Source organism: Dufourea novaeangliae, unplaced genomic scaffold (genome assembly GCF_001272555.1).
Source record: "Dufourea novaeangliae isolate 0120121106 unplaced genomic scaffold, ASM127255v1 scaffold187, whole genome shotgun sequence".
Classification (NCBI taxonomy): domain Eukaryota; kingdom Metazoa; phylum Arthropoda; class Insecta; order Hymenoptera; family Halictidae; genus Dufourea; species Dufourea novaeangliae.
The window spans coordinates 1,189,427-1,210,309 of record NW_015374075.1 but is presented as its reverse complement, the minus strand read 5'-3'; the positions used below and the strand labels follow the sequence as shown (position 1 = coordinate 1,210,309).

The 20,883-nt window shown below is 41.0% G+C and overlaps 3 protein-coding genes and 1 long non-coding RNA gene across 5 annotated transcripts in view; all 4 read left to right on the top strand.

Moving 5' to 3' along the window:
• Positions 1-4,330, top strand: part of LOC107190603 (hexokinase type 2) — a 30,646-nt gene extending 26,316 nt beyond the window's left edge. For both annotated transcript variants that reach the window (XM_015579431.1, XM_015579432.1), the window contains exons 2-7: positions 467-629; positions 977-1,332; positions 2,209-2,308; positions 2,492-2,846; positions 3,378-3,648; positions 3,932-4,330. In XM_015579431.1, the coding sequence (XP_015434917.1) occupies positions 467-629; positions 977-1,332; positions 2,209-2,308; positions 2,492-2,846; positions 3,378-3,648; positions 3,932-4,009 (1,323 nt within the window). In that variant the 3' untranslated portion in view covers positions 4,010-4,330. The remainder of the gene's footprint in view (positions 1-466; positions 630-976; positions 1,333-2,208; positions 2,309-2,491; positions 2,847-3,377; positions 3,649-3,931) is intronic.
• Positions 4,331-7,891: 3,561 nt separating this feature from the next.
• Positions 7,892-12,959, top strand: LOC107190508 (protein FAM160B1-like). The gene is made up of 7 exons (XM_015579318.1): positions 7,892-8,092; positions 8,771-9,826; positions 10,098-10,351; positions 10,384-10,499; positions 10,753-11,116; positions 11,880-12,380; positions 12,716-12,959. The coding sequence occupies exons 1-7, from the start codon at positions 8,048-8,050 to the stop codon at positions 12,813-12,815; spliced, it is 2,436 nt and encodes an 811-aa protein (XP_015434804.1). The 5' UTR covers positions 7,892-8,047; the 3' UTR covers positions 12,816-12,959.
• A 361-nt stretch (positions 12,960-13,320) lies between these two features.
• Positions 13,321-14,986, top strand: LOC107190596 (DALR anticodon-binding domain-containing protein 3). The gene is made up of 5 exons (XM_015579421.1): positions 13,321-13,608; positions 13,689-14,322; positions 14,394-14,527; positions 14,612-14,779; positions 14,867-14,986. Exons 1-5 carry the CDS (start codon positions 13,321-13,323, stop codon positions 14,984-14,986), a joined length of 1,344 nt encoding a protein of 447 aa, XP_015434907.1.
• A 1,774-nt stretch (positions 14,987-16,760) lies between these two features.
• On the top strand, positions 16,761-19,107 carry LOC107190571. The gene is made up of 2 exons (XR_001516259.1): positions 16,761-16,790; positions 18,408-19,107. It is a non-coding gene; the product is annotated as an uncharacterized LOC107190571 (long non-coding RNA).
• Positions 19,108-20,883: the final 1,776 nt, after the last annotated feature.

Sequence of the window (20,883 nt, the reverse complement as noted above, 5' to 3'; positions counted from 1 at the left end):
TGTAACAGTGTTACCGGATGCTTCCGACCGCGTTATAAAAATCAATAATTCGCTCTCTCGTTAATTGCCCAGACCCCTTTCGCTGTCGACAAACGAAGAGAGGGAGAAAAAAAAAGAAAATGAATAAAATCCTTGTACGTCACGGGATGGGGCGAACGGAGTTCACCGTGGCGAACGGGGTCAATCGCCAGCCACGCTGTTTATCAGTCTCTCCTCGGACTGACCGTGTATCGCAGAAACGCGTAAAATAATAGTGATATATATATTTCTCTTTCTCTCTCTCTGTCTCGTTCTCCGTACCTATTGAGTGCAGTTATGCAACACATGCAGCTGCGCGTGGACGACGTCGGGTATAGATAGCACATTGGAGAACCGTTCAAGGTCCCCCCCTCCGCCCCTGGTGGTAACAACACACGTTACGTGTGGCCGTCGATCGATAACGAGATTTTACGTTTTGTCTCCGCAGATCAAGGATATCTGCAAGGATCTCGTCCTATCCGATGATCAGCTACGGATGGTCATGGAGAGGCTGGACGGAGAGATAAACAAGGGCCTCTCGAAGGAGACGCACAAGGAATCCGTCGTGAAGTGTTTCACCACCTACGTTCAAGACCTTCCCGATGGCACAGGTGAGAAAAAGAAATCGTAATTTTTCAGTTTCGTGTGCTTCAAGAAGATTCATAGAAGGATTTCTAGATGATTACTATTATAGAAGTATTCATTGATTGTGGATGGTTCCTGAAATTATAGGGGCGTATTTAATCCTCGCGTACTGTTCGAGTCAATGTGACTCAAATTCAGATTGTAATTTTCAGGTTCTTTGCCAGAGAAACTTGTAAATTAATTTGATACCAGTAGTTTAGATATCTATATGAACCGTTCATAGGTCAGTGACTAAGGAATGCAAGAATTTATTGAACCAATGCACGAGAGTTAAGGGAGATTTGCGGAAAATTTAATTGTCCCTCATTTGCAGAGAAGGGCAACTTCCTGGCGTTGGATTTGGGCGGTACGAACTTCAGGGTGCTCTTGATCACTCTGGACGGCATGAACTTCGATATGAAGAGCAAGATCTACGCGATACCGCAGAGTCTGATGCTGGGAACCGGTACCCAGCTGTTCGATCACATAGCCCAGTGTTTGGCGCTGTTCGTTAAGGATCTGAATCTTCATGACCAGGTCCTGCCTTTGGGATTTACCTTCAGCTTTCCGTTGACACAGGAAGGACTAACGAAAGGATACCTCGTCAGATGGACGAAGGGCTTTAATTGCAGCGGTGTGGTGGACGAGGATGTCGTCGCGCTTCTCGAACAGGCGATCGCGAGAAGAAACGTAAGTGGTATCATAAACGTCATTACTAGAGTTTATTATTACATTTTTGGTCGATGGGACTGAACGGATCATAATGAAATAGTATTAATTTGATTAATAAATTATACGAAACTACAGTTTTATAGTAATAAAAGTAGTATATTTTTCAGGGGGGAAAACATGCTATCAGTAAATGTTTTTATTTGTTCGGCTTTAAAATAAAAGGATTGGAATTGGGTTAGTCTGGCTCTGACAAACAGAAATCTTGATAGGAACAATATATTCCTATGAAGTTTCTGTAGATATACATTGATCTGTAAGAGAGTGAATTTGCATAAACATACGCGGTCTAGTTATTGCACACGAAGGGAGTAATTGGGGAGGTTATTACAGTTCAGGACTGAATCAGGTAGACGCAGGGAAATAATAAAAAGAATATGTCACTATAGCGATGAATTTTTTAAGAGAATAGTCCTGGATAAAACATGGGCTTAATGGTTAGAAATATTTATATAGGCTCCGCCTTCGCAAATCACACGACTTAATACGACCAACAGCCATTGGCTGAGGTGCTCTTAAATCTCTCGAGATATTTCACTTCTGTATCCTTGAATGTTAACATGGTAGGTGTTCTTGTTAAAATTTATCGGTATGTACTAGCGATGAATTTTTAAAGGTAGCCTCTTCGAATAACTTTGGTCTAAAGAAAATCATTTAAAGCTGGAAAATAACAGGAAACTTGATAATAATATTTGTTATTTCGTTTAAATATGTAACGTCCGCGTAATTTAACAGCGAGCTACGGAAGTCGAATACAATGACATAAATCATTACACGCGCGATAGTTGCTTGTAATTGCGGAACACAGCACATAAAAAACTCTGGTTTGTTGTACAGGACGTCAAAATCGACGTGTGCGCCATTTTGAACGACACCACCGGCACATTAATGTCTTGCGCTTGGAAAAACAGGAATTGCCGTATCGGATTGATCGTCGGTAGGTACACGGTGAACAAAGAAACAAAATTATCGAACTCGTAATTAGATAATTGTAAAGTACAATTTTCGATCTTTCGTTTTTACAACGAGAAGCAAATCTCGAGTAGTCCTTATTCAAATTTATATATTTCTTCGTCTTATATACGGATTTTCATTTTTCTTTTTATTTTCTTGTATTTAGGAACGGGCTCGAACGCCTGTTACGTGGAGAAGACGAAGAACGTGGAGTGCGCGGTGCCCGGAAACTTCGTACCCGAAAAGCAACATATGCTGATCAACACCGAATGGGGCGCGTTCGGCGAGCGTGGAGTTCTCGATTTTGTGCTGACGGAGTTCGATCGGGCGATCGACGAGAATTCGATCAACCCGAAGAAACAGCTGTTCGAGAAAATGATCTCTGGAATGTACACCGGCGAGCTGACGAGGTTGGTGCTTGAGAAGGTCGTCGACGCGGGCCTGTTATTCGGCGGAAAGTGCCCCAGCGATCTCAAGAAACGTGGGAAATTCTTCACTAAATACGTTTCCGAAATTGAAAAGTAAGTGGGATTACATGGGTATGGTTTTGAAGCTTTCGTCATGGGGCCATGGATAGTCGAAGCTCTTAGACGGTTAAAAGGATAATTTTTGTTAAGACATTTTCAGATTTGAACCGTTTATTTCGAAACTGGTGTGAGAAAGTCGACAGTATGCTCATAGATAAATACAAATAAATTGCAGATAGACAAGGAGAAAAGGATTTACGCCACTTTGAAACTAACATGTTTAGTTGTAGTTGGAAGTTAAACTGCTCAAAATAATTATAGGATCATCTATTACAGTCGATCTCTTCGTCAATACGGACGTGTAATCTCGGAAAACTTTTTTTATACAAAGTATAACTAGGTATTGATAGCTATTAGTTAATTAATGAAAAATTTATAGCAATTTAGCAAACCTAGAACACTTATTTCGTTTCTTTCGCTTGGTGGGTGTAACAGGACTTTCTCTTCTTTTGAGCATTATCCGATTAAACGAATCAGAGTGATGGATGATATATTGACAAGAAAATTTCTCTGTTATCCTTTCAGCGACCCGAAAGGTAAATACACAAACTGCCGTGAAGTTCTAGCGGAATTGGGTATGCGAAATGTGAGCGATCAGGATTGCGAGAACGTTAGGTACGTTTGCTCTGTTGTCTCGAGGAGGGCGGCCCATCTTGCCAGCGCCGGTATCGCCACGCTTCTCAACAAAATGGGGGAGGACAACGTCACGGTCGGCATCGACGGTTCGGTCTACAGATTTCACCCACACTTTCACGATCTTATGACCGAAAAGATCAGCCAGTTACAGAGTCACAAGGTGAGAGGAATGAGGTTATTACATCTATGTATGTCATTTTGGGTTCTGATGATAAACATTTATTGTAAGAGGTGAAGGCTTTAGAGGTTGATTTTCTACGCTGATTTTTCCCCTAGCTGAAGCAGAGTTTCCTCGTGAGAGTACGTCCTATGGCTGAAATCGCCAAGGAATTGATATTTAGAAAAAATCTTATTCAAAAGCTATATGTCAGATTGGAAATTTTTTATATGTGTGTAGGAAAATTTTAATGTATAATTTCTAATGAACAATTGTTATTTTGCAGTTCGACCTGATGTTGTCAGAAGACGGCAGCGGTCGTGGCGCGGCGCTGGTCGCCGCGGTGGCCGCGAGGAACCGGTGAAGATAACGGCTGTGCCGGGTCTTATTCAAAACATAGCTTAAATTAAGTCATATACGCAGTAACTACACAAAATCTGACACACAAACACACTATCGAACACACATACACGCGCGCGTACACATATACAGACGCATGAAAGAAAAAAAAAAATGAGTCACGTGTATGCGTCGAGGATGAAAAAATCGTGAGACGTGTGAGCTAGCGAGGAATACATTGTGAATAAAAATGTGTGAGACTGCCTGCGTGAGGATCGAGCGAGTGAACGAGAAAAAGAGAGAGAGGAAACGAGTGAAGAAAAAATTGTACAGAAGAAATGAAAAAAAAAAAAAAAAAAAAAAAAAAAAAAGAAAGAGAACTGCGCGTGCACGCTTGTACATAGATCGAGAGAAACGTAGCCTAGATCACTTCGAGACGATCAACACGAAGAAATTAAGTATTGGTTTCTCGATCGATTGCACTCATCGACGGGGATTCACCGATCCTTTGTAATCTTCATTTTTACAAAAAGATACACCAAAGAATACAATTGCACCAGTGAAAATCCACTAGCTTCGACTCATTTTGATACGCGACACAAGAACACGTGTGTGGTTGCACGTAAAACGGGAACGAATAAATCAATTTGACAAATATCACACTACTGCCAGATTACACAGATGTTTTTAATTGGTCGATGAAAACAGGCTACGTGAGTTCACGATGATGGTACACGTGTGTGTTCGACAATGCTGCGTGAACGTAATTATTCATCTCTTTCGGCTGGGTATTCAAGCTCGCTTACAATACAGTATGGAACTGAAAAGATCTCTGTACCAAACCGCGCGTACCAAAGTCAACGAACAGAGTTCAACGCCAAAAGAATTGAATAAATATGTTCCAAAGACAGTGATTCTCCTCGTCACCGGTATCAGCTGGCCCAGGCCACTTCTGTTTCTTACGTTTGACGACGGAAAGAAAGGTATATATAACGGACGGATCCTTGGTTCAGATACAGCGATTTATAAATTATTTGTATCGTCGTTTCATCCTACCAGGTAAATCCTACTTGTAACGTTTAGATCGCGTGAGCGTGTACGGATGAACGATTACAGTCAGAGTGATAGGGGTGTACATGAGTAGTGAGGACAAGAGGGAGAGAGTGAATGAGTGAGTGAGTGAATTAGCGAAAGTGTGTTTTACAACAGTTTATTAGAGAAAGAGTAGTACCGTTTTAAGGGATTAGGCGGTTTGAAGTATTTTTAGATTTATAGGCCACGGTCGCGCCACAGACACACGTTTCGTGTGCCATGGACGTCGCGCAACCGATATCGTTGTTACGAAAAAAAACGATCCACGATTGTTTCTTTAGCCGGTGGGCATCATCCCCGAGAACGATCTCGCGAAGCGTCAGCGTTTCGCAACGTTTTGCGGCCCGTGACTTACGAAGCGCGCACCGATCGAACGAAAATGAAACTGAGAAGAAAAAAAGACAAAAATGGAACACACAAAAAAGGAACGACTAAAAAGAAAAAACAAACAAAAACAAAACGTTAGCACAATTTTCTAGTGTCGTGAACTCTCGACGCTGGTCTCGTTGTTCTCTTACGTCGAGACACGTTTCGAAAAGATTGATGGAAAGAGGAATCGTCGCTGGATCAAGTGTATCGTAAGTGCTAAATTGTGACCTCGTTAAGGGCTCGACGATGTGCTTACAACGAGACTGTAGCTAATATATATATTTTTGTCTTTAACGAGAAAAGAAACGCATTCGATCATCGTATTCTATCCCCTGCGTGATCGTCGTTGAACGACGAAATTCTGGATTCAGGGGATTCTCGAGAACATTTCTCTCCATCGATCTTCCGAAACCGTTTCTCTCTTTCTTTTTTTTTTTTTTGTTTTTCTACCGACGAAAACAAGAGTCACAGGACGGTAACGCAACTTCTGTGCGTTTTATTTTAAACGTCGATCGCTATTCAACCCACGTTTACCATTGGGTAGGATTATGAAACGGTGAAAAACAATGTGAGGGAACACGATCTGGGTTCCCCTCGAGACGTAAGAGAGACGGTGTCTATTGTATATGTACTTATTATTGTCGTCATTAACGATAAGAGCTCGCCAGTGATGAAAAGAAACAAAATCGAAACTACGCCACACACACGTTAGACGCGTTCACCAGTCGGAAGGTGGCGGGCGCGTTTTTCTTTTTCCTCGCGATTCTACCTCGAGATCACCTGATTACCCCCCCGTGCCTCGTGACCCCCCACCCATCCAAATATCCAATCGGTTGTTCCTTCTCTGTGTTTTTGGTTGCCGCCGTACCGTTCTGCGCGTCATCATGCTGCGACGGCTGTGGCGGCTGAAAACGGTGAGTACACACTCGGCTCGAAGCGAAAATCGTCGTTTTCACCTTTAGCGTATATAGTCAGAAAATGAAAGAGTGAGAGAGTGGAACGGAGTGCTGAAGAGAGCCGACGTGGTCGTAGGCACGCCGCGCGCTGTGGCGTTATTTTAATAAAAAGAATTAACGAAATAAAAGAGATATTTGAACGAAATAATTGAAAAGCAGAAAAAAAGAACTGTGTGGGACGAAAGTTGAAAATGGAATACAATCGAGTATTCCTACAACGCCGAACGTGTCGTCTTTTTTGCTCGAGCATCGAACTACTTTACTATTAGATTGCGTAAGAAAAATCAACAGCTCTGAAATACGCGGATCCGTTTCCCGCCGAAAATCGTTTGTACCTTGGTACGGTTTCTCATGCGAACACCGAATATCTGTCACGTATGTGTAGCGTTCTCGTGGATCAGATAAACTATGCAAGCGGCGAGATATTGTTGCTGATTTATCAGGAGCCGAATCGATTTTTCTTCGGCGGCGGGGACATCCTCGTTTTCGGAGCGTCGCGACTTTTTTTTACAATTAACGAACTGGTTAATGTTGTTGAGATGTGTACACACGTTGAAGGTGCAAAATAAAAATCATCGTAAATCCCGTTTATCTTCGCTGTGGTTACGACCGACCGATTTATTGCTCGTGAAACGAATAACTGTTTCGACTGGAAAAACAATATATTCGATGTAGTAATGAGTAATTCTCTATTCGTGTTTTTTTTAGAAAGAAGAGATTATTTAATTTCAAAACGTCATTTCGAACATTTATTTTTTAAAACTGGGAATAATTGCAAACTTTGGATTCTATTGCAAATAAATACTAATTTGGTAGAAAATAGTGTATTATTCAGTTGTACACTTAATAGCAATATTTTTCAATAGTTTTCTAAATAGTTAGACTAGTCTAATTTTGAATATTGTATTTAAATCCAGTAATAATTTTAAAGAATTATAATACCCGTTGCTTTGACTGAAGGATGCCAAAACTGTCCCTTGTATAGGAGATCACCACAGAACGCTGTAAATCAACAGTTATTTTCCTCCAACTCCAAACGTCATCATTACATTAACTCCTATGCCGTTTAAAAAATAATCTACATTTACGTTGTCTTGATGAATATTAAAAAAAAAGCTTGAATATTCAAAAAACAAAAACCGTATCGTAATCATCAAATGCAGTAACAACCATACCGTATCGCAGTCATATAATGTCAACATTTTCCCGGTGAACACGCAGTTCTGTTTTCCTCAGTCCTCTATAAAAGAAAAGGAAAACCCAGCTAAAATATAACCACAGGCAAAAGCTTCTAATACCAATATCCACGATGATATTTGCCAACTCAACCATATCGGCGCGATCACTTATCAAACATTGGATGAAACAATTCCGTGACGATTTCCCCTTCCCTTTTGGAGCGTTTAAGGTCGCTGCATCTGTTTTCCGACTGTGTCGGGCTCTGGCGAGCGTCGGGTAGAAACACGACACGTCAAACCCGCAAAGCTCTCCGCTGTCGTAGGGACAGTGAAGCAATTGCACGTCGGATCGCGAGCGAACGATGAAAAATTATGCAGAACCGTGGCGATACCGTGCGAGGAACGGCGGCGAGGCTCGTGCATAGCGAGACATAACCGGGGACGTATAATCCGCGAAGGTGAATTAAAATGATTAGTGGCATTCAAATCGCGCTGAAGAATGCCATTGACGTGGTGAGTGATAACCCCCCTACCAATAATGCTTCGCCTAGTCATTGGTTTATTTTGTTTCCGCGCAAATACTACGCTTCGCACGATATTCTCCTCGCGTGAAACACACCTTCCGTTCATGCTTCTGTTTCTTTTCGTTTCGTACGAATTACGAGTAAAACATGAGACATTTAAGGGAGTCCTCATCGATCGGCGTTGTATATATTCCCCTGTCGTCGCTGGCTCCGCACCGTTTCACGTGCCTCTGTATTTATTTACGTTCTGCCGTATCGATTCCGTCGTGCCTTTGACCATCAATTAACCACTGCTCCACACCCTTCGTTTTTCACCTGTGCTCCCGTTTAAATGTCTAATTTCGTTTACTAACCGGCGACAGAGAACCATCGAGCATATAGGATGCATCCAATCAATTGAAGAATTACCGATAGGTGTCCATTCTTGTATAGACACGGAGGTTTGACCGGTTGGACAATGTGCGTTGTTATATTTAACCACTTATGTAATTATTGAAGCCGACCTCGCACCTGTCCAAGCTCGTTCCAATACCATGTGTACATTTAATAACCTTCCGCCGTGTTTTGCGCCTTATCTGGCTTTCCTGAGCCACAACCGGAAAAATGTAACTCGACACGCCGGTCTATCGATTTCCTGTTTACAAACACGGTCTAGTTTTGCTTGCAGATTGCGCCGCCAGCCACGCCGCTGCAAGACTTCACGTACCATTGGAAACAGTTGATGAACTTCTATGTGAACCATCTGACCAACTGCAAAGCGCCCATACAGACCACTGGTATACCTAGACACCTGAACCGGTTGCTGGAGATTCTATTGGAGGAGGAGAAAGAAGAGGATGAGCCGGGCCTATGTTTGGAGTACCTGTTGCAGCACAAGCTGCTGGACCTACTGGCCACGCTGGCCTGCGCGGAGACGCCACCAGGAATGAGGACAGTCTGCCTGTCCTTCCTGAGGAAGCTACTGGGAAGATCAAAATACCCCCTGTTGCACCATACCTCGATTTATGGACCGGTGCAACGACTGATCCTTCTATGCAACGGAAACCCACCGTCCCCAATGGAGGCTGAAGAAGTTCAATTCCTCCTTACCCTCTGTTTCCTGGTCTGCAAATACCCCCACGTGACTAACATAATTAACGACGCCCCTAATGTCCAGAGACAGAGCGTTGCCGCCAGGATTAACGCCGAACGAATGGAGATCGAGAAGGTCACTTACATACCAGCCAGACGGCGAAATAACTTTAATCCTCTGTTCGAACCGCTGGACACACAGGCGATCACTTTGATAAATCCTAATTTGTTTAACTCAGAGCACGATAGAAGACGAACAATCGGACTTAGTAGACCGTCGAACAAGCCTGACACAAGCCGTGGAACCTCTAGTCAATCGAACGAGTCGGTGTCTTCCAGGGAGGCGGAGAACGCATCGGAATCCTCGAGTCCCGCCACTCAAAAACCGATCTCTGTGTCTACCTCAGACGCCACGGCCCAGAATTCCGAGTGCCAGGACTATGAGATCTCGCAGAAGTTCGAAGACGCGGCGTTGATGAACGAGATAGACACACATTTACAGAATCTGAGGGATTTGAGGCTGGACGCTGAGTACGGTGGATACGAGGACGGTAACTGTGCAGAGAACGACCAGAGTTTGTTGGACTCGAAGACGCCACAGAAGTCTAAATGCCTTCTATTAGATGCCTTGTTGAGTTACATAAATACTGCGGTAAGAAATGATTTTGATGTTCAGCTAGATTCTGACTTTCATAGACTGTTTGGGGATTTAAAAACAAAATACGAACTACATTAATTTCTATTAAAGTACAATTAGCGATCTACTCATTATGAATGATGTAGCTTTACAGTAGTCCATTTGATTCTGTACTCATGAAAATAAACATAGAAGATCTTTAATAGTTCGTTCAGTTATAAATGTAAAGTCTAATGCGTACAAAGCGCAGTCGGTCTCAATGATACAGTCAGATTCTTATTTCCAGGACAATACTGTGAGGATTCGAGCCTGCGAGGGAATTATGGTCCTGGCATCTCTGGAGGATCTATCGTTCGCTCAGATGATCGTCAACAGCCATTTGATATCATTGATACCCAATAGATTAGAGAATCTATTCAACGCTATACCAGCGCACGTCGATCCAAATGAGATCGACGGTGTGGACGTCACGTGGGGTTTAGACTCACCGGTGTGGACGAAGGAGAAAAAGTTCTCCGGGTGCAGACAAGTCGCCGCGTTTTTTATGTGGTTCGATTATTGTATAGCGTCAGAATGAACTTTTTCGAGAGGATCCTGACTCCGGCGTTGGCCGAACATCACGTTGTTCTGATCACAGCGTTGGTCACCAAGTGTTTAAAGGAGCTAACTTCGGCCGCATTGTGCACAGGTGTATCTTTTGTTAATTGGATAATGAAGATTCTGCAATACACTTCTACAATCCTTGACTGAAATTTCCATATCGATGGAGCAGTTGCATCGAACGTTAGCTTACACAGATGTTTTCTTCTTTAATCTTCTTTAATTCGTGGTGCTTTAATAAGATCCAATAATGGAGTAATTGTCATAGCTCAAATTATATTTTCGGTATAACGTCTTAATACGTATTCTGTGTCCGTATAAAATAATAGTATTTCTTTCAGAAATCAGTTTCTGGCTGGTGGGACAAGACCGAGGTCCGGAAATACCTAGTGTATGGACGTCGCCTGTATTGCACCGGTTGATAGACAACTGTTTCACGGACAGCGAGGACTTAACGTTGGAAACGTTGAAGCTGTTCGAGGAAATGATCGAGAAAAGGAACGAGCATATATTACACTGTCTCGTATTGGTTTATCTGTCGACGAGGGGGTATTATGACAACACCGCTGCTGACAGTGCAATTGCGTCGTGGAGTGATGAGGAAGACGAACGAGAGAGGGAGAAAAAGGGATCGTTGGATCTTTCCTACGAGCAGAGTCACAGCCGAACACTGGCACCTAGTAACATTCACAGAATAGTAAATTGGTAAATGTCACTACTTACGTCAGTGATCCTTAAAACATTATTAATTTCTATTTAAATGAATAACAGCTCGAACGTTAATGGACTGTTTAAGAAACGTCAACTTCTGGACGTATATATAGTCAATGACTTTTTTCTGTTGAAATAATATTGCGCTTGTTTCGTAGCTCATAATACAAGAAACAGGAAAGTTTTCTATTTTTTTCGAAACTGAATATTTGTTGGTAAATGTTGAATTCCATTATAGTGTTGTATAACGAACCATTGGAATCAATGCTCTACGCGCGAATCTACTGCGCACAGCTCACCGAACTTGATACTGACGCAATGTTCAGAAGAAAAAAAAACTGCAAATTTAGCTATAAATATTAATTTCGGAAAAAAATCGCAGAGCAGTTTTTCTGTTTCTTTTATCAAGGTACAAAAGTCGCAATCAATTTTTTCTCGATATAAAAACTTACGAAGATTTTAAGCTAAACAATTATTCCTGCATTCCGGAATAAGAAAGTTATCAAGGCTTCTATCGGTTACCAAATAAATAACTCGCATGGTACGGGTGTGTAAAGTCCACGGTAAATTCACAATTATAAATACCCAAAAAATGAGCGAACTGAGTAAAAGCTGTTTCTTCTATTAAAAGAATTCAGCAGTTTGGGTTAATTTTTTCACGTAATACCTAAACTATGTTTGTAAAAAATTCAAATGGAATCTTCACAACGAAGGAATAGCACGGTGATCAGCAATTCAGTATCAAACTTCATTACAGCTTCCTGTCCCTGATTCCGCGCTATCTCCAAACGGACACGGACGTGAACAATTACGAGCGTTACATGGCCGACTTGGAGAGGCAGTATTCTACAGTGCTATCGGACTGTTCTTTGATGGCGTGGCCGTTGGAAGCGGTGACGGTCGACGACTCGGCGAGCTCCGACTCCAGACCGGAAGCGGACCACTGTTCCGTACGGTTTTACATGGGCCCGTTCATGGCCATGCTTTTCGAGAAGGTGGCCAATATACCGCGGCAAAAGTACGAGATCAACCTACAGCTGACTGTGGTGATCTCGAGGCTCGCGCTGTTACCTCATCCGTACCTGCATGAATTTTTACTGAATCCGCTGCTACCGCTTGCACCCGGGACAAAAAACTTGTTCACTTGCCTGCAAAAAGTCGTCAAACAGCTCGTGAACGAGGTACCGAAGTCGCCGGATCACAAGCAAATGTTGAAGGAGACGAGGGAACGTCTTCTCGAAGAGTGTTCCCACGATGGGTACGTAAAGACCGCGTGATAAGATTTCGGACCAAGCATTTCGAGCAATTGTAAGGGCCTAAGGGACACTTGTAGAATGCATTGTTTAGAACGTAGGATATCGTAAAAAAATATTATTCTGTATTTTCGATTCTTTTTTTCACGAAAAACTATTCTCTGAGAGTATCACAGAACTGAGGTGAATAGAATGGTAGAACAGCGTTTCTTCAGCGTGCTTATAGTTATTCTCACCATTTCTGAAGCCCTTATTCCCTCAATTTCTTAGGTCCCAAATGATTTATTGTTGTCCTTCTTTAATATCTATCACATTCGAAAACATTAATTTTTTATTTTAGAGAGAAGGAGAACATTTTGTTCGAGAGTGTGATCGTCACGGAAGAATTCTGCAAAGAACTCGCAGCGATAGCTTACGTTAAGTACCACCATTCTATGTGATAATTAATATCAAAGATTTAAATCCTAGGTATTGTTTATGTATTACGGCCGAGTATTTTACTTAATGATTATCATACTAGATACGCTTAAATAGACAAATTGTTTTCTTTTGTGATGACCTTGTAAGATACATAAACGTATTTATAAGTATAGTGGATAATATATTAATGTTACTATTTGCAATCACTTATTTGCACAATTTACTTTCTGACTCTAATAAAGAAACCATTGGATATCATTGTATTTTCGACGACCCTTGTTCGACTTTTTTGTAGAATAAAAAATTCCTTAAATGTGTATATTTTGACCAGACATTCTTGAAATGTGGTATTTAACCATTGAGAAAAAAAAATTCTATCTTATTGTGACAATTTTCGACTTTTTTATAGAATAAAAAATTCTACTTTAATTATGGTATACAGTCAATTATAGAATTCAATAGTGAGTGTATTACAATCTTATACTGGAGCAAGTAAAGTCTAGTTCACATTGGAGTACATAACACATGGAGTCCCAAATGAAAAATTTATCTATTTGCATAGACAAGCTTATTAATAGTATAACATTGTATTTAAGTGGTAATAATTGTACAAATACTTCAGTTATTAAAATAAGCAATGACAACTTGTCAACAAATGGTGATTTGTATTTTTTATCCAGTCTCAAAGTATGGAAAAGCAGGTTGCAAGGTGAAAATATGTGTGATGGAAAGTGCACAACAATTTTGCAACATTTCCTACACATGCATGGCAATCAGGTAGATGACAAAACAGATAAAGATATTGCAAAAGAGGTAATGTGCAATCAAAGATAACTGTCATAAAATCATCAAACATAACCTTGTTTTATTAATATTTATATTGATTTTCCAAGGTTTTACAATTACTGATATCCTGTAGCAATGACTGGCCAATAAAAATAGAAAGGTATTTTCTAGAAAAAGAAAGGGTCTGTTTGTTTTTACAACGTGTTCCTATTATACAGACCACAATTCAGAATGTTATTGCACATAAAACTAACTATGGGAGAAGTTTATCAGTTAATAAAGTTTTCAGTTTGAGGACACACGAAGATAAAGAATCTGAACTGACAACAGCTAGATTACACTTAATACAAAGTGTCACTGAAAAAATTCTGGACTTGCATGGTTGCAGAACATGCGAAGAAGACAGCAGTGTGAAAATTGTATTTACCAGTAAGTCTCAAGGAAATGTTGTGGACAATTATGAAAAGTGCATATGCGGTGTTGTCAAAAATTTAAAATCGAATATTAAAGAGACATCGTTAACATGGCAAGAATACATCAGGAACAAAGTTAATGAATTAAAAGTATTAAATGATCAGAAGTATTTTGAGATGCATAAGAATGATGTAAGAACAAATGATAATTTTCTTGAAAATGTTGCAAAAGCAACAGCCACATTCGAATTACTGTCTGTAAAACCAAGTCGTGCTGTTTTTATTGGATGCAATGCCATGACAGATAAAAGTACTACAAATACAAAAGGTTCTTGCAATTTATAATTTAATCTAATTTAAATTTATAGATATATATTTTCTACTATCATTAATTTTTAGGTGCCTCCTTTATATTATACAATGCTGCAAGAATAGCAGCTATTATTGAGAAATATACTGATAAAAGATCTATAGGAGAATATCCTAATTTACCAGACATCAGTGATGTAAACTTTTCTTTACTAAACCAAGAGGTACTTTCTTGAAAGATTTCTTAAATGTCATTATGCTTAATTAGAAGAAAATATATTCTAATTAATCACATGTACTTTTTGCAGGAAGAATGGGACCTTATATACAATTTTATTATTGGATACCAAGAAATCGTGAAAGATTGCATAAAATATGAACCTACTTTTCAAGTTAATCCCCAAATAATTTGTATATTTTTATCACGATTAAGTCAGAAATTTAGTGTATACTATCGGAGAATTAGAATTTTAACTGTTAGTTTTGTTGCTACTGATTGTTTATAGTATCATAGATATTGTTATGTTATTAATAATTCATAATGTATTAATACTTTTTTACAGGAAGCATACGATCATTTAATTCCAACAATGATTGCAAGATTATATATGCTACATGCATTACAAATTGTACTTCAGAATGCTCTTACATTAATGGACATAATACCTGTGTCTCGAATGTAATAAAATAATTATTTTAAATACAATGAAATTTAGATACTGAGAGATTATTACTCAGGAATCAGTATACAAAAGTCAACAAAAAATATTGTTATGTATATTTCTGTAACAAATAAAATTGCAAAAAAAAGTAATTGTACATAAAAACTGATGTCTTTTATTTAATATAAGACAAATTATGTATTGAAATATTAAGTATGAAAGAGTAAAAACTGTTTATAAATGTAGTCTGTAATATTTTTATGAAGGAAATTATTATGCAATAAAAATATCTTAATTTACAACTTACACTAAGCTGTTCAAACGAAATTTATTGTGTGTTTAAATTATTTATTATTTGGCTGCGTTTCAAGAAGTTATTTTTGTTTAAATATGTATTGTTGCTAAGCATGCAGCTTTCTACTCAACCAATAATTTATGAGGCACAATATATTCATCAATAGAAGATAATCGTATCACGATAAGAATAAACGTTTGAAAAAATTTGCAATTGTTTAAATTCATAAAGTTTCGGAATCATTCTCAGTGCACTTTACTATTTTTAGTTTTGGCATCACTTTCTTATAAATGTTATTCAGGGTATGATTATCTGTGTTTTATACCTTACATGACACATAGCAGTTTCAATTTAGCGGTTAAAAATCGTAAGAGAAAACATGGTACCACAAATATAAATTCTTTCATATTATTTAATACATATGAATAGTCGCAAATAATAATTCATAAAACACTGGTCCGCATTTTTGGCATGTGTTATATCGTTTATGAACTATCATTTTTTCTTGAAAATAAAAACCGTTAAAAAAAAGTAAAGATCTCATGCAACTTACTACTTCGTCTGTCACAGCTTCGTATACAAACAGCGTTTTTTGTACAAGTTCTTCTAACCTTTCAAGATTTTGCGGGGATACCTACATCCTAGGGCCTTGTATTGCATTCGCGTATATCTCTCACTATCACAATCTGTAAAATCATCAAATTTTCGAAAATCACATAATAGATCCACGAGATTCAAACGCGCTGCCGTATTAAACTCCATCGAGGAGATCCTGGATTCAGAGGTACCAATTTGAAAAGATATGGGTGGCGATAAGCGAGATGCAGGAGATGGCGCGATTGCATGAATTTTCAAACGGACCATTCTTAAAACACTCAAGATAAGAAGATATCAATCAATATCTTGAATCTCTTACAAAAAACATCATAAAGATAACAAAACATACTTCTTATTCAAGTGCAAAGAAACAAAGAAACTAATATTAATCCTTGAAAATACATTTGGCATAATTAAAAAATTGATCTCTTGATTAGAAGTATAATCTTCGCACTAATTGGTATCAACAGATTTCACCGAGGCGTTACTGGGATACATGCAATTCTATGATTTTTCTACATTATACATAACGAAGAGGATACGTACACCAGGAATATCGTGTATTGAAAACACACGCACGATAGCGTGCAAGAGAGCAAGGTGAGGAACACAGCCAGCTGTTTGTTTTGTTTTCGGGCATGAGATTCACGTGACACCACCGGTGCTGGTGGCGGCTCGTACGGCAGTCCCGTGTTATCAGCGTCGATTGGCGGAGGCAGTGCACTCGCGCACCGTTCGGCCAATCAGCGTGCCCGTAAGAAAAGACGCCTGGTGCTTCGACGGTGCAGAGACGTTTGACATCGATAAATGCGTGAGAGTGCTCGCGAAGTGCGGAGGTATCAGGCTGTCGCTCGCTCGTCGGCTTGTCGTAGTCGTCGTCGTCGTCGTCGTCGTCGTCGTCGTCGTCGGGGGCTCGTGGGCTCGTCGTCGTCGGTCAGTTTGAGCCTTCTTTCCTTTGTCCTGAATAGCCCCCCTTTTTGTACCCGCGAAAACCTGTGCAGTAGTAGTGTTAGGCAGTGCTGATCCTACACAGTGACCGTCTTTCTTTACGTGGTCGCTCAGCTGCGCCTACTTTCGTGTGTGAGCGAACGTATCCGGCGTGCCAAATGTCACTAGGTGGACGATAGGGTCGAAATACAACTCGGTCCTCTACGTCATCCACACGCACGCGTTCGCTGGTGCATGTATACAAAATACGAGAGGTACCATATCCATGTTAGACCGGGAACGTTGTCAAAAAACGTGCGTTAGTGTATTTTCAAATTCGGAGCATAATTCTTCACTTTCACAATTTTCTTAAAGTTACTCTCACCGTATATCGTGTCACTTCTACCTAGAGTACTGTATTCATGGAACATTCTACACACGGTCAACGTGTGTGCACCGACCGTGTTTGCAGTTGTTTTCTCGTATGGGAAACGCACTCGTTACACCACTGATCGCATACAAGCGTTTTCGCTCACGTCGCGCGCGTCTGCGTAGGCGTGTTTGTTCGGTGTGACGTGCATGTGTGTATATACTGAAAATCGCTCGCAGTCCGGCCGAGAACAGAATCAAGGGAGCGCCTTTCTGTCTTCCCATCGTGAACGGGAAACCAGTACACAATCAAACTTGCACGATCGGCTACGGTACGATGCGAGTTTCTAGAAGAGTTGACGTGTGTTGTTCGACCCGTGACAACGTACGTGTTCTCTGACGAGCAAATTGCGGTTTTATTGGTGGATGATTTTACATGGCGGTCTACGTGTGTGCTCTTGACTCGTTGCTACCACAAGCATACATAGTGTATTACGATGCGTGGTGAGTTTGTTGGATTTCGTTGACCCCGCGAGAAGTTGACCGAGTTCGAAAGAGATCTATTAAAAGAAACATACACTCGCAGTGAAATACGGTATAGTTCGAAGTAACGTTATTTTTATGATTCTCTGACTCGTGCGATATTCGAATTCCGATCAGTCGCGAGAACGATTCGATTTCGAGTGGTTGCGATAGTCGTTGGTCGTTTGAAATATCGTAACGGCTAGATCCGTTCTCTCCTGTTCGCGGTGCACGACACTCTGTAAGATCTACGCGTTCAAGGTCGCTGCACAAAACAAGTAGCCGGCACGTAAAGTGGTTGTATGCACATGCACGCTGCACACCGTCCGTGATACTCGCGTTCTGACCAAAAATAATAGTTTGTCGAGCGCGCACGAGCCGAACCAGCCACCGATCGAGGTCAGGTTCTCTTTCGCGTACGTTCGCTCGTCCACGATAAATTACCGGCGACACGCGTAATCTCGACCCTTTCGACTCGCCTAGTGACTTCGTTGTAGTGCCTCTTTCCAATTGTACCGTTCGTGTTCGCTCTCTCTCTTTCTCTTTCTCGCTCATCTTCTTGTTCTATCTACCGTCTTCTTTTCTCTCTCTCTCTTTATATCGCGAACACGCTCTCGGTTCGCTCGCACGCGACTCCGTGTAAGGAAGTGTAGAGCCAGCGCGCGGCGCGTCGTATTCTTGCCTCGTATTTCGGCCGTTGATATTCTTTCACGTGCTTTGGTGTGCTCCTAGTGAATGTTGTGAAACGAAGGTGAAGAAAGAAGAATCGACGAAGTCAGGTTGAAAGTTAGGAAACAGAGGAGAGCAAGAGAGAGAGAGAGAGAGAGAAAGCGAGAGAGAAAGAGATTGAGACAGTGATAAAGAGAAGTGGAGAAAAACGAAGGAGAGTAACATACAAGTGAAACGTCGTTCAGATAAGAGAACAGAAGAAACGAACACACACACACACTCCCACATACAAATACACAAAGGACACACGAGTGACCAGCGAAAAGTAGAGAAGCTCTCGAGTAAAGGACAGACGCCAACGTAATACAGACGAGAAAGTTGTTGAATTCGGGAACAGACGACAGAAAGGGTATATCGCGAAAACAGGAGCGAGGCTCGAGGGGAAAAAAAAGACGGTCTTTAATGTCTATCGCGGTTGGAGGGGCCTGGCCGTCGATTTGCCGTCCGCGGATCTAGTGCTCGTTTGAAATCGGGCTACAGCCTCTCTCTCGCGTGTGGCGGCGCGCGCGCGTACGTGTGTTGTGTGTTACGTGCACCTCAGGCGAACGCAGCCAGCGAGGCGCGCGGACGGACGAGAAAAGGAGGAAGAGGTGGCGGAGGAAGAGGAGGAAGAGAAGGAGAGGCGGTTGAACAGGCGGGTGGAGAGAAAAGTTCGAGAAGCGGCGGCAGCAGCGCCAACCAACAACATCATCAACATCAACAACAACAACGACAGCGACGCATCATCGCGGTGAATACGGGGGCCATTCGTGCGCGTTTCTGAACGTTTTATCGCGTTGTGTGTCCGCCGCCGCGCGGTGTGAGTGCCGGGGGATTGCTGGGAAAGAGGTAGTGAACCGAAACCGCCATCTGCATACTTTTTTTTTTTTGTTCTCTCTCCTCCCTCCTTTTCCGTACGCGAACGCCATCGAGGTCCAACCGGTGTGTGCGTGCATGCGTGCGCCATGTCATTGGCACATGGCAACGAACGTACGTGTGCCATGGCTGGATGTCGGAACATGACCTTTGTTATTACGTCTTACCTCGGTTCATTTATTCGTGAATTTTGGTCTTTATTTCTACATCTTTTGAATGAACTTTGGCTTAGATTACAATTTTTTGGAGTACCTCCATGTACAGTGAAGGACAGAAGTGTTTGTACATTTTGTAGATTATTACTTTCAAAAAATTGCCAGTGGCAATTATGAATCACTTAGAAAACAAGCTGATCGACTCTGTGACAGAAGTACAAAAAATGTATATATTATCATAGATATTATTTTCTCACCATTATATTATTTAAAAATTAGGTTTGATGTTATAAAATATGATATACTAAAAAAATGAGATTATGAAAAATACTAAAATCAGGCATTTGCAAACAATTGTGTTCGTTTGACTTTGAGGAGCTTATACTTGAATTCAATTAATAATTTCCATATTCTTATCGTACAAATACTTTTATCCCTCGTTCTACATTGTTATAGTAAGATTTATGACACTCGGTTGGGCCCAAGCAAGAAATTTTCGATTTTTTTTACCGCCCCGTTCCGATGGCGGATTTCGGAGCGAACCGTGTGACCTTCGTCGATAATATGCTCCTATGACGCAACGTAGCGTACGCTGCGCAGCCACGTTACCGCTGCACGCCCGTTTTTCTGGTGGCCACGCCGGTAAACACCGGGCGAAATATATGTATATGCGCCTGTTGTTTTTTCCACGGGCCGGACGGTTTGCGTTGCGTGTGTCGTGCTGTGTAGGTCGGCCGACCGCGGTATAATACGTGTGCAGCGGTGCGCGAGAAGCGTTAACGATGATCTCATTTTATCACTCCACTTATAATACTGCTGCGTCGTACTCGATGCTGCGTTTCCTCGCGTGTGCGTGCCGAGTCTCATGTTATCCCGTTTCCCGTCGTTTCTTTTTTGCATTTCGTGGGCTCGTACGTTTCTCTATTTGTCCGCCATACGCGGCACGTGCGCGCTCACCCACTAGAAAAATTCAACCGCTAATGGCATTTTAATTGTGCCCTCCATTATCCGCCATATTTGTGTAAATACTTTGGAAATTCTACTTTCTACATGTATCCGAAATCATTGTACTACAGACAAATGAGAATTCCGTATTCTGTTTTTAATTCTGATCCTCGTGATTTCCCGGTCTTTCTTTTGGAGCACCATAACCAGTGATCCGAACGTTGTTTTCGCCAGCGCACAGGGTGACCAAAGAGTCGTAATGTAATCACACTTGTAATGAAACTATTTTCGGTTATAAGAAATGTACAGAATATGAACGATAAGTGGGATGCATTATAGTTTATAGTTTTTGCATCGTTCAACGGAAAGTTACGACGTGCTGAGCTGATCTTATATTTGACGATTATAGAACTGTGAAAACGAAATCTTTGCGTTATATTTGAGATACGAGTATCTTCAAAAAACTGTTTACGTAACGGATTTTTATTTATAGAATTTTTGGAATTTTCGAAATTTTATCTGTT

Coding starts and splice junctions, on each gene's coding strand:
- LOC107190508 (XM_015579318.1), top strand. CDS start 8,048: ATGATTAGTGGCATTCAAATCGCGCTGAAGAATGCCATTGACGTG. Junction 10,352..10,383: donor TGCAGACAAGTCGCCGCGTT/TTTTATGTGGTT, acceptor GTATAGCGTCAG/AATGAACTTTTTCGAGAGGA. Junction 11,117..11,879: donor ATTCACAGAATAGTAAATTG/GTAAATGTCACT, acceptor ACTTCATTACAG/CTTCCTGTCCCTGATTCCGC.
- LOC107190596 (XM_015579421.1), top strand. CDS start 13,321: ATGGAGTCCCAAATGAAAAATTTATCTATTTGCATAGACAAGCTTATT. Junction 13,609..13,688: donor ATAAAGATATTGCAAAAGAG/GTAATGTGCAAT, acceptor TGATTTTCCAAG/GTTTTACAATTACTGATATC. Junction 14,780..14,866: donor GGAGAATTAGAATTTTAACT/GTTAGTTTTGTT, acceptor ACTTTTTTACAG/GAAGCATACGATCATTTAAT.